Source organism: Ambystoma mexicanum, chromosome 13 (genome assembly GCF_040938575.1).
Source record: "Ambystoma mexicanum isolate Mex_15411 chromosome 13, UKY_AmexF1_1, whole genome shotgun sequence".
Taxonomy (NCBI): domain Eukaryota; kingdom Metazoa; phylum Chordata; class Amphibia; order Caudata; family Ambystomatidae; genus Ambystoma; species Ambystoma mexicanum.
The window spans coordinates 742,996,567-743,010,303 of record NC_090938.1 but is presented as its reverse complement, the minus strand read 5'-3'; the positions used below and the strand labels follow the sequence as shown (position 1 = coordinate 743,010,303).

General features: G+C 47.1%; 1 protein-coding gene across 1 annotated transcript in view; it reads left to right on the top strand.

The window, feature by feature from the left end:
* LOC138521880 (E3 ubiquitin-protein ligase TRIM39-like) overlaps positions 1–13,737 on the top strand; it is a 164,650-nt gene that overhangs the window by 25,869 nt on the left and 125,044 nt on the right. Inside the window, exon 4 of the mRNA XM_069635042.1 lies at positions 3,742–3,764. Coding sequence (XP_069491143.1) covers positions 3,742–3,764 — 23 coding nt within the window. The remainder of the gene's footprint in view (positions 1–3,741; positions 3,765–13,737) is intronic.

Here is a 13,737-nt window from a genome sequence, read left to right as displayed (position 1 = left end):
TGGAGAAACTCCTAGTCTGCCCTATAACTAAGATGGGAGTCGTCTCGGCCATCAAATAATTAATAACGCAGTCCTAGTGGAGTCTGTCAAATCAAAATGGCCTATGTTAACAAAACCTAATGCCTGCCCTATTCTTTGTACAAAAGTGTAAAAAGAAGAAATGTATGCGAAAGGAAAATCAATGTTGAAATAAGTAAGTGTGGTTGAACAAGCTCTCCTCCCCATGTTAAACCTCATGGAATAAGGCTGTCCCTGTAGGCAGGATGACACACTCTGGCTCAGCTTCTATCACAATAAACAGTTCACCACGTCGATCGAGGCCCGCCTGGCCTTCCACGTTTAAGTCTCTTTTCATTGGCTTCAAAACAAGATTTCATCAAAAACAGTTCCCGAAGGTCCCCCTCTGCCGGGCTCAGAACTCACAAAAAATAAAGATTAACACAAAGAAGTAAGAGGCTCCTTTCCCCGAGCTTGTCTCACTTTGGGTCTCCCTCTGTCGGGCTTGGACCCCTCAACATATGTAATTCAAGGCGAACAAGCAAGGAAGCTCCCTTCCCCAAGCTTGTCTCACTTCGGGTCACCCTCTGTCGGGCTCAGACCCCTTTTCAGAATATAGTTCCACACAAACAAGCAATGGGGTTCCCTTCCCCATGCTTGTCTCACTTTGGGTCTCCCTCTGTCGGGCTCGGACTCCTTTTCAGAATGTCTCTTCAATTCAAGCAAGTCGAAGACTTTCGATTGTGCGATGGATTTAACTATGACCTTCGCAGGACCACTTCGACTAAATGTTCACAGTTCAACTTTCACTTTCCCCCCTTTCTCTGGGAGTTCTCTTCTTTATTTCACTTTTGCTGATAATACGCTTATGTTTCAAACAGTTCACTTGTAACAGAGACTTTCAAGTGGGCTACTTCCTTTCACCAGACCACTCCGTTCCTTAGTATCGCTGTCTTCGCAGCTACTTGTTCACTTTAAAGTTCATTCAGAGGTCTGCCTTTCCTTGCGTTTCATTCACACGCGCGCAGCCTCCACTTGCGGTAAATGTTGCCACTTCAAAAACCTCTTAACACACACCGGTCTTTCAGATCGCTTTCCGAACTCACCGGCTGTGAGCGTCTCTTCTGAGAGGGTCTCCGGCAGGCTCTAAACACAATGCAATCTTCACTTGTGGGATCTGGCCTTCTGCACGTGTTGTCCGCGGCCTGTCGGAGGCAACGACCTCTGGTAAGGAACTCTTGGGGTTTCTGACCCGCTGCTTCCATCCCTCGATCTGTCGTTCTGCTCCAGTAGGCTTGCCTTCTTCCCAGAAACCCTGCTCATACTCGTGTTCTGCCTTGCTCAGAGTGTGTCTTTGGGTGCTGCCTTTTATTCATGTGAGGAGAGCTAATAGGTATCAGGTGTATGCACTTGGCATCGAGTGCCTGAATTTGCCTGACCCGATTAGCGGGACAGGTCCAGTATGATGTGTGTAAGTGGATGTTGTTACTGTCAGTCACCCTCTGTCCAGTGTTTTTGTAAAAAGGAGGGGGTGGGGGAGTTGGGACCTCGGAGCATCCTAAAACATGGGATAGATTGGAAGTGGAGGTCCTGGTATAAAGTGACCCAGGCAGAAGTGGAAGTGGAAGTCCTGGTATAAAGTGACCCAGACAGAAGTCGAAGGGGAAATCCTGGTATAAAGTGACCCAGGCAGAAGTGGAAGTCCTGGTATAAAGTGACCCAGACAGAGGTGGAAGTGGAAGTCCTGGTATAAAGTGACACAGGCAGAAGTTGAAGTGGAAGTCCTGGTATAAAGTGACCCAGGCAGAAGTCGAAGGGGAAATCCTGGTATAAAGTGCCCCAGGCAGAAGTGGAGGTCCTGGTATAAGGTGACCCAGACAGAGGTGGAAGTGGAAGTCCTGGTATAAAGTGTCCCAGGCAGAGGTGGAAGTGGAAGTCCTGGTATAAAGTGACCCGGGCAGAGGTGGAAGTGGAATTCCTGGTATAAAGTGACCCAGGCAGAAGTGGATGTGAAAACAAAGAGGTGATGGCTGGAAGGTTTTGAATGAATCTTAACCACTGGCATTGCTCTGGGCAACCCTCCAGACCATCGTTCTTCACCTGCCAAGCCATTACAGAAGGGGAAAGACCATATGCAAATCAGGCTTGGTCCCACCCCAAAAGGGGCAGTCCAGCCCGAACTGCTAGGTCACATCCCTTCTGCACGAGACCACAAGCATCCCCAAACATGTTTCGGTCTTGTTAGGCCTCATCAGTGAGGAGTAGCCTGGGTCTCTAGGCCCAGCAGGCACGGGACCCACGTCTGGGCATACCCGTCCATGGGTACAGTACATGTCACACAAGGGATATTCTTACAGACACGCCCAGTCGACGTCCCGTTTCGAATTTCGAAAACAAGTCATGCAATACTCTGCAACTACCACTAGATGTCAGACTATGCATAGCATGTGAATCTAAGCAGGTACAAGCATCAGAAATACGATTACATTAAGTAATGTATGCCATATCCTCACAGAATACAATATAGGAACATCACTTGCTTATCCCCTTCAAGGCACTATATTTTATTAATGCTTGTTCTACTATTATGAAGGGATATTCTGAAATGAGATGGTGTCTCACCTTTTGCTCCTACCCTGCAGGGCAGAATGGGGTGAAATACCGTGGCACCTTCACTCAATTGACAAATATCTGGCTGCAACTCTTGTCTTGTCAGTGAGCACACCACACTGTCCAGACAGAGAGAACCAAGAGAGTGCACTTCACAATACACCTCTGAGAGAGAGGGACAGCATGAAAGACTGCTCTCACCCACTGACACACCACCCTGCAGAGAGTGGCACAACCACAGAGCTGGAGAGAGAGAGAAGAGAGAGATAAGAGAGAGAGAAGAGAGAGAGAGTAAGAGAAAGAGAGCGGCACACCCACAGAGCTGGCAAAGGACAGAGAGCAAGCTACAGCGATAGAGCCAGAAGAAAGAGAGATGGAATGATAGGGGGAGGCAGAGAGAGAGAGACACAGAGCGAGCAAGAGCGATGGGGAATGGGGTGAGAGAAAAACAGACGGCACTGATGGGGAGAGAGAGAGACCGAGAGAGAGAGAGGGAGAGAAAGCCTGTACCATACCATGGATCTAGGGAGAAATTGTCAGCGAGACAGCGCGCAGAGAGAGAGAGATCGCTAGGTCAGCGAATGCTGCATTATGACAGCTAGTCTAGTCCAAATGCCCTCTAATGCTGAGTGCCGTATGTGCAGTCTCACATTTGTGCAGTTGTTGCCATCATATGCAAAGTGCAGCTTCAAACTCCTCTAATGCCAGTTAGTGCCTGGCATGCCTGTAAATCCACTGTATGTCATGTTCATTCCCATTTGTGTAGGTTCTGCAGATGCAAAGTGCGACCTCAGGACCTCTCAGTGATGCCATCTAATCGCAGTTAATGCCTTGTTTGTATGACAGTCACTACATCTAAGTGCAACCTCAAATATCCCAGTAATGTCAGGCTCTGGGCCACTTGTCTGAGCTGAATGTTACTCCCCCCACCTTTACTTCAGTGGCTCTAGTTCCCAGCACAAACATTGTCTGACCAGAAACCTCGCAGAAGGCTCAACTGATTCCTAGACTCGATAATGCAGCGGCCTAACTCTTCCTTGAATCACAGTTCAGGGTCTCTGTAAAATGGAAATCAATGTTTAGAACAATGTAGGATGACTATTTATCTTGTCCTCTTTCTCTTTCTCTCCCTAGGATGTGAAGAGTGTCTTGAGCAGGTACGTCTCCTCTTGCCTTGATGTGCCCACAATTTGGACTCACTTTTATCCCGGTGGATGTCCTCTGTTCCTCACATTTATTACACACTACAGACCCCGGCTCCATCTTAACTTCTGGGAGTTTTAGCATTTCCATGTGTGATTTAAAAATAGAGACTGTGGGTTTTACATTACCCCTTGCAAGCCTCTCACTCTCTCTCTCTCTCTCTCTCTAAGCTCACAGTGCAGGGCCCGCCTTCTGTATAACCCTATATGCCCCCTGTATGCTTGCTTCCCTGACTTGCATTAGCACTTAGCTAATTCCATTATCAGCGATCCAAGGGAACTAGCAAAGATGGCTGACTTGTGGGTCTCTCACAGAGTTAACCACAGTGATCAGGGGACAGGTAAGGCAGGCCAACATTCTCCCTTCTTACAGGGCCTCAAAGTAGAAGTGGGTAACCCCTTATGGCTGGGTCCAAAAAGAAGGATGGCACCACTAACTCAAAGGTGAGTGGTGGTTCCTCAGTAATTCCCAGACTCCCCAGCACCTGCTGGGGCTGTGGAAAAACTGTCCACCCCAGAGGTCAGCCTAGCTGCCCTAAAAAGCCTGATGAGCAGAGTGCCTAAAGCATGGCCTCTGGTCACTGGGAGACCTGCCCTTGTGGAGACCCCCAGAGATGTCTTCAGCTTTGCTTAATGTGGGAGGGTCAAGCCCCAGAAAGGGGACAGGGAGAGGGGTATTTCCCTCCAATACTTAGTATGTCCATTCCATTATAGTGCACAGCCAGCCTACCACTGGAATCAGAGACACTACTTCCAGTACAACTGTTATTAACAGCACTTTCTTTGGGCCAGAGGTTCTAACAAATAGTCCTCTGCAGGCCACTAAGTTATCTAGTGGCCCCTTAAGACTTTCCCTGTCGCTTCAGATAGTTAATTGGAAGTAAGCTCTCCCTGTTAGTGTCCATGAAAATGTCCCTGGCAGTTTTTTCCTGGGAATGACTTGGAAGAGAGAGGTATCTTTAAAAGAACCGCTCTCATCCAAGGAATTGTGAAGTTAAATTCCACCCCTGTGGGTTCTATGTGTTTTTACCGGGCATTTTTCATCACTGATTTGATTTTCACTGTTTCTTTCTGTAAAAGATGGGTGGAGGCCCATTAATATCCCTGTTCCCCGAGCCCGCCAACCCCTCCCCTTGCAACCTCCACCTCAGTGAAAAATAGGCAGTAAACAAATACAATGAAAAATATGTCAAAAAGTGATCTGTCTTTTAATCACCTACTAAAATCTCACCTGCCCTAAAAGTCGTATTGAAATGATCACTTGCCTAAATCTCGACCTCATATACTTAAACTTAATTTACAAAAACGTCGACTCCCCCCAAATCTCGCCATTAGTATTTAAACATAAAGATATGACAGTGAAGCAATACAAAAGGGGGCAATCCTTCCTTTACCCCCCAATTCCATCAGAATGTGGATATCCCCGAGCCCTCCCGCTCCTCCCTGGGCATCTTCCATTCAGAATGTATCACGTAGAGATTCCTGAGCCCACCCTCTCCTCCCCGGGCGTCTCCCATTCAGAATGAATCATGTAGAGATTCCTGAGCCCACCTTCTCCCCCCCAGGGGTCTCTCCTTCAGAATGTATCATGTAGAGATTCCTGAGCCCACCCTCTCCTCCCCGGGCGTCTCCCATTCAGAATGTATCATGTAGAAATTCCTGAGCCCACCCTCTCCTCCCCGGGCGTCTCCCATTCAGAATGTATCATGTAGAGATTCCTGAGCACACCCTCTCCTCCCCGGGCGTCTCCCATTCAGAATGAATCATGTAGAGATTCCTGAGCCCACCCTCTCCTCTACGGGGGTCTCTCATTCAGAATGTATGAGAATGTAGAGATTCCCGAGCCCATCCTCTCCTCCCAGGTGGTCTGTCATTCAGAATGTATCAGAATGTAGAGATCCCTGTGCCCACTGAAAGAAAGGCATGGCATCAAAGCAAGAAAAACAAAAGTGATCACAGTTCAAGGGTGTTTATTAAACTGTACAATGGGTGAGATAAATGCCTTATCTAAACCTAAATCTAAGATGGGAGCAAGCTATGACCATCAAATAATAATACTGTCCAAGTGGAGTCTAATCAAATAAAAAAGGCCTATACCAAGAAACCTATTGCCAATCCTTACTGCTATGTTACAAAATATGTGTGGGATAATGTTCACAAGAAAGAAAAGTGTTCACAAAATGATAAGTCAGGATGTTATTGCCGGGGTCTCTCTTTCCCACGTTTTCTAGCATGGGGCAAGACGGGACTCGTGAGCACAGCACACTCCTGCGCTTCTCCAGCACAAGGTTACAGTTTCTTTTCTTTTTATATCAGGACCGTCTGTGTCCGAGAATCTTTCATGCAAAGTCTCTGGCTTCAGAGGGCCTGATGTATCACAAAATGACAAAATAAAAGTTCCTTCTATTTCTCTTTACGTCGTGCGATTACTCTTCACCCGTGGATCCCCCTCAGCCGGGCTCCGATCCTTCTCACAATGTTAGCCTCCCTCAGTCGGGCTCAGACCAACCACTCACCAACCACTCACTGTGGACATCCCTCAGTCGGGTTCACGTTTGTCATCACAATCTGCTGCATTTTCAATCGAAATCTCTTTACCTGTAATATCAGAGAGTCCCAATGTCTTTTTAAACATCCAGCTAGTTTAGGTCCCCCTCATCTGGGCTCAGACATTCCAAAGCACTTGCCAACTTCACTCACAGAGACTTCTGAAGGGCAATCATATCTCGCTGGGTCGCTCTTAGTGTCTGACAAGTGCGGGTTTCACTATTCCCTCGGATACTTAAACATTTATCAACGTGTCAAGGACTTTCGATTGTACAAGGGGTTTGGCTGGACACTTGTATGACCACCATGACACCTCACGTCGGCCTTCCCTATGGCGTCTTGGTACTTATTGTTTCTATACCTTTTCCGTTCAACACAGTCTCTTTGTTCAGGACTGGTGGTAACAGCCAGAGGCCTCCGAACGAGTGCCTACGTGACGCCGGACCATTCTATCACTGGTACCAAGTTCGATCACAAAAGAGCTTTGTAGTTTTAATCTTCTTAATGTTGCCACTGCAACCTTTCGCCTAACACAGTCCGGTCCCCTATCCGGTTCATCCGACTCACCGGCTGTGCTGAACTCGTTGGTGTTTCTTTTGCCGCTGGAGTCAAGGACGGTACAACGATGGCAACCTCGTCTCCCCGCCTTGGCAATCAGTGCAGGAGGGTTCCATGTACCGCTGACACCCGTCACACCATTCGCCAGCCGCAATTCCAGTCTTATATTTCTTTTGTCAGAGGCTTTGTGGGTCTGGGATGAAAAGGGCAAAGGCAACTCCCTCCTTGACGTCCTTTCAGGTCTCGCCGCCTTTCTCCTTCTTTTGAACTGCCGTCTTGGAATCGCTGCTTCCTCATGCTTTTGGCCTTGCCTAGAGTGTGTTTATCCCTATGGGGAAGGGAAAGGGCAGTCAGGTGTGTGTGTAATTAGCGGCAATTGCCTGACTCTGCCCGACTCTTGTGTTGGGATATGTCAGGTATATGGCTGTTAGTCCCTTGTCTGTCATGGTAATCGGTCTGCGAGAAAGTGTGTGTGTCAAAAAAGGGGGTGGGGGGTTGAGTTTCTAGATATCCTACAGAGTAGGTTGGGGAAAAGGTGTCATGAGGCTGTGGATGCCGCGTCTCACCCTTCAGTGTCCCACTTCCACTCCCCGAAGACCCCTCACCCAGGTGATCCTCCTGCACTGGTCCATCCCCAGGAAATGGACCCCATATCGATGGCCACGTCCTGGCCACCTGGATGACAGATCCCCGGGTCTAATAAGTGAGACACCTTCAGGTTTCTCACACCACCCTCTCCTCCCCGGGGGTCTCTCATTCAAAATGTATCCGAACGTAGATATTCCAGAGCCCACTCTCTCCTTCCCGGGGGTCGCTCATTCAAAATGTATCAGAATGTAGAGATTCCCAACCCCACTCTCTCCTCCCTCGGGGTCTCTCATTCAGAGTGTAGACATTCTCGAGTCCACCCTCTAATCCGCAGGGGTCTCTCATTCAAAATGCATAAGAATGTAGATATCCCTGGGGTTCTCTTATTCAAAATGTATCAGAATGTAGAGATTTGCGAGAACACCCTGTCCTCCCTGGGGGTCTCTCATTCAAAATGCATCAGAATGTAGATATCCCTGAGTCCACCCTCTGCTCCCCGGCGGTCTCTCACACAGAATCTATCATCTAAAGGTAGAGATTCCTGAGCCCACCCTCTCCTCCCGGAGGGTCTCATTAAGAATGTAGAGATTCCTGAGCCCAGTCTCTCCTCCCTGGGGGGGTCTCTCATTCAAAATGTATCAGACTGTAGCGATCCCCGAGCCCACCCTCTCCTCCCCGGGGGTCTCTCATTCAAAATGTATCAGGATGTATAAATTCCCAAGCCCACTGTGATGAATCCGGTTGAGTCATCACTGATCTCCTGGTGGTAACCTCCTCTCATGTGGCAAGGGCACGGCAGCCGCTACCTGATTCTAACGACCGAGGACGTGAGAGGGCAGGAGCCCTCTCACCATCACCCCCAGAGAGGAGCACGCCAGTAATCATTAAGCAGCACTGAGCTGCAGCCTGTCTTTCCTGGGCAATCCGGGCTGAAGATCAGCCTTCAGCGACCTCAACAGCTGACTCGTATCATCCGTGAACCACCCGACAAGCTAATGGTAAGGTGCCGCCGCCATTAGCAGACACGAGATTTCTTACTGCAAAATGGCTGCATGTATTTTTGTTAGGGCCGCTGCCTAGCAACAAGCACTGCGGCGAGCCACGCTGATTGGGCCAGCTTCCCCCTTTAACCCCAGCGTCATCGCTGGAAGGCGTTAGCCGGCTCGCAAATCCAAGGCGCGCACTATAAGGCGCTTGCCTGTCTCTGGTCTGTCTACGGCCGTATCAAGGACGCTCTTATACGCCATGTCACACTGCATTTTGTCTGTGGAACTCCTCATCTAGCCTTTCGGCACCTAAACACTGCATCATATGCACTCCGGACTACGAGACACTCAGGTACTGCACAATAACGTGTGCCTCTTCTCAGATATCGAAATGTTGTATGACAGAACACCCTTATAATCGATTCTAAAATTACAAACACCATTGCTCTCCACCTGCACTGCCCCCTTCAGCACAACCTGCTTTTATTTAATCCTCATCCTGTATACCGCACTAGCCTATGTAAACTTGTAACAGCCTGGTAAATTGCCTAGTCTCCTCTGTGGTACAGCTCCTCGCCCCTCTGTAGCCCACGCAGATGCCTCCACTGATCTAAATCATTAATTGGAAGGATATTACATCCAGATCATCTTGCCTCTACTAATGCTCTGATCCGAATATACTGTCATTACTAGCATACCCCATTAACTAAGTTACTGCCAACTCACTGCACCTCCATGTTTCTATGTTTTGATTAATATACTGCATTTAACATGCCCTAACAATACTGCTATTGCTGACACTCTGCATCTAGCATACCTTGATATTTGTGCTGCTGATATTGTACTGCATATTAGTCAACCTTCGCATTGCTTTCTAGCCAACACCATGATTCTTTGTTTTTGGTTAATATACTGCATTTAACATGCCCTGCAAATACCGCTATTGTTGACACTCTGCATCTAGTATACCCTGACATTTCAGAATCCTGAGACCTTATCGGTCCTAGCCCACTTGCCTTACCTCACCTGAACTTTACACCATACGCTAAGTTTACGAATATCAAATATAGCCATACCTACTTCTCCTCATAGGATCACCCCACTCTAGACATAGTGATGTTAGTTTGGTTATTTATCACCATGTTCCCATACTACGTGGTCCCAGAAAGCATTCTATGCACAGGTAATCACCTATTGATCCTCAGAAACGGATTATCTAGGTTAGCATGCCCCAGACACCACCCCATACCCTGCCCAACTCCGTTCCTGCCATCCACTCCTCCGTTTGCAACTAGCTTTACCCTTGCACCCAATCGCCTTTCCACTCTTAAGCTCCCAGCAGACCCCAATACTAGCCCTATTGTTGGCAGTGCCAGATTATTTCGCCTCAGATCACGCACCAAAACACAATCACTACCCACTCCCTATCACAACGCCCAACCCACGCAAGTCCAACTACTCTATACTTAGCAAAAAACAAATGTTACGTAATGCCCAGGCCTCGATCATCCCACCCAAGGAGGTTCAATGCCAACCACCTAACAATGACAAAATAGATAAGCCTGAGACACCATCCAACTTCAAAAGCGCTCTTATCAACGCTCGGTCTCTAAGAGCCCATGCCATCGAAATACATGATCTTATCACTGAATAAAATCTGGATCTCCTGATAATCACAGAATCTTGGCTTCACCAAGCCTCAGGCCCTTTACTTGCTTTGGCCTTACCACCTGACTATAACATCCTAGGATCGGATAGAACACATGCCATAGGTGGAGGCGTAGCCATTATAGCCAGGACTAACATACAACTCAGATCAATATCCATTGAAGACATCTCAGGTTATGAATTATTGCTCGCAAAGCTTTCCATAAATGAGAAAACTACTATCAATATCATAGTGATATATAGAACTCCTAGCTCAAATAGTCACCCAGAAACAGATAATCCCCTTCTACTCACTCCCTTCATTAAACCCAATACAAAGTGCACTATCCTTGGAGACCTGAACCTAGGATATAATGACAACCAAGACCACAAAGCTGCAATATTACAAGCAGCTCTTAAAGACATGAACTTTACCCAAATGGTGAATGATCCCACTCATATCAAGGGCAGAATTCTGGACTGGATTCTGACCTTAAACACTAGACTAACCATTGACTCTATCACCCCAATTGGCTGGACAGACCATCATTGTATAACATTTACCATCATGATTGATGCTCCCCCTCCTCCCAAACCTAAACTACTGGACACCGTCAAAACCAGAAATCCCTGCAAGCTCACTGTAGAGAACTTCACCCCCACCCTCCAAAAAAATCTGCTATCCAACTCAGTCACCAGTGATGATCCTAATATCATTGCAGACTATTACCACAACTGCCTCTCCCTTACCATCGACGAAGTAGCACCTATGACAAGTAAAACATGCCGCACGGACAAAAGGTCCCACTTCTGGTTCAACGAAGAACTAGCATCTTTAAGAAGAACCAAACGCTCTCTTGAACATGCCTCCAACAAACATCCCACCTCTGATTCCGCCAAAGCTTTCGAGGATTCAAACAAAATCTATATATCAGCCATAATATCCCACAAAGCCAACGCTTACAACTCACGTATTAACAATGCCTCCTCTGATGCCAAAGAACTCTTTTCCATCCTCAGAGAATTAGAAAATCCAACACCCAACACCACCACAGAAAAGGCCAGCAAAGAATGGTGCACCACTATTCAAGACGCACGTGCCGCCAAAATCACGTTGCTACAAAATAAAACTACCACCAAAAGATTGCTTCTAGCAGACAAAAACTCCGAAATCACCAACGCCTCACCAACCCCTCTCGATAATCCAATGCCTCCTTTTCATTTCAGCCCAGTCTCACAAGAAATAGTACTCAACACTATCACCAAACTCAAAGCTACCAATTGCAAAGGCGATAGGGTCCCAGCTAAACTAGTTAAAGCATGCGCAAGTACCCTCACCCCCACTATTACCAACTTTGCCAACTCTTCCTTTAACTCTAATACAGTCCCAGCCAGTATCAAAAAAGCCTGGGTCAACCCACTCCTCAAAAAACCAACACTGGACCCCACAGTACCTACTAACTATCGACCAATAACAACGGTACCATTCCTACTCAAACTCATTGATAAAATAGCATACACACAAATCCAAGCACACCTTGAACAGAACCAACTGCTAGGAACCAGACAATCGGGCTTCAGGCCCAATCATAGCACGGAAACGGCCCTGCTGGACCTCAAAATCCAGATGGACACAATTAGAGATTCAGGTAAACTCTGCATCCTCCTGCTGTTAGACCTCTCTGCAGCATTTGACCTTGTGGACCATGATAAACTCTGCACCTCGTTAGCCAATGATTTTAACTTTTCCAGTGATGCCACAATGTGGGTGAAATCTTTCCTGGCAGAACACAATTCCAGAGTGGCCATAGGCAAGGAAGCTGCTGATCCTATACCAGTGCCCATAGGAGTCCCCCAGGGCTCATGCCTCTCCCCTACATTGTATAATGCATACACCAAGCTCTTCTTCTCTGCCCTTGACGATATGGGTATCATCTATACCAATTTTGCAGATGGCACCCATATCCGTATACCCATCTCAAGGAATTATGATCAGGACACCCTGGTCATCAACAAAATCTACACGATCACCCAAAACTGGATGGCATTAAACAGTCTCTGTCTTAACGATGAGAAAACTGAAATTCTCATCGTAGGATCACCAACCAAAATAGCTTCACTTCACCTGGACTACACCTCTATCAATATAGACGGCTCACCAATTCCAGTACTCAAGCAAGTCAAAACACTAGGTGTCTACCTAGACGCTAACCTCACGATGACCAAATGTATCAGTACCCTCTCTTCATCTACCGCATACACTTCTAAACTGATAGCGTTAAGCCGCCAATTCCTGACCCCAACCAACTGCCTCACATTAGCCAGAGCATTGGTTTTATCTAAATTGGATTATTGCAATGTACTATTGCTAGGAAGCTCAATGGCCAACCTCGCCAAACTACAACTCATGCAAAACAAGTACTAAGGGCAGCATTAGGAATAAAAAAGTCTGATCACATCTCGCAGACTAGGAAGGATGCACACTGGTTACCCATTGAAGCCAGAATAATCTTTAAAACGCTTTGTGTTGCACACAAATGCCTTACCAAAAAAGCACTTATTTATCTGAATAATGTAGTTCAGAAAAAAGTAACTACTTGAACACTAAGATCTAATGACAATCACTTCCTACTGGTTCCCCGTTACAACAATACTAGAGCAGGGGGTAGCAGTTTCCAAGTACTAGCACCCAAACATTGGAACTCCCTCCCTATTCACATCAAAAAAGAGACCTCATTCCCCACTTTCAAAAAGCAACTGAAAACCTGGTTATTCAACCAATACTACTACCCGTTTTATTTTGTTTTTTTCCTACACTAGCATAATGTCCATCTGCCCAAATCTGCAACGTTATCGTGCTTAACCTGTATAACCTGCCTTCCGCTATTTTTTACATGTATTGTTTGTATGACCAACTATCTTGCTTGTATGACCAACTATTAAGATGTCTGTAACCACGCTGTGATACCCCAGGGTCTGGGCGTGTAACAAATGAAATAAATAAACCCTGGGGGTGGTAGTATGAGGGAGTATCACATGGGAGAAGACAGCCTCCGGGGAGCTGTCATGGCTCCATCGGGTGAGAAATGGTATTCCCAATGTTCCCTTGAGAATAACCTCCCCATGTCTGAAAACCTCATGGCGTATTGCCATGTTTACACTCCCTTTCCCAAGAAGAGCAGGGAAACCCCTTTTATCAGATCTGTGAACCAACCTTGCCAATCTGATGCAATTACTTTTTTCAATTCCACTTATCAGTCCATCAAAAGTGATTTACCATCAAAACCGTTTAATGCTCCTCCAAAATCATTGGACTTCTATTCCCTGAGTTCACGAAGTACTGGGACGAAGAAGGGAGATCGAGCAATGTGGAATAGGAAAGACTGCCAACCTAGTGAGCGCTCTAGTGTTTCCAGACACACACCTGTGCCCGGGAAATTTAAGTATCCCAAACTGAGAATGGAAGGCAGCTGCTGTGGCGACTGGCGAGGGAGCGTTGCACCTCTCTGCACGAGGCGGAGAGACGAGAAGCCAGAACCGGTATGGTGGGGCCAGGCGGTGCACCACCAGAGGACGAAGGAACTGCTAAGCCGTGGGATGCT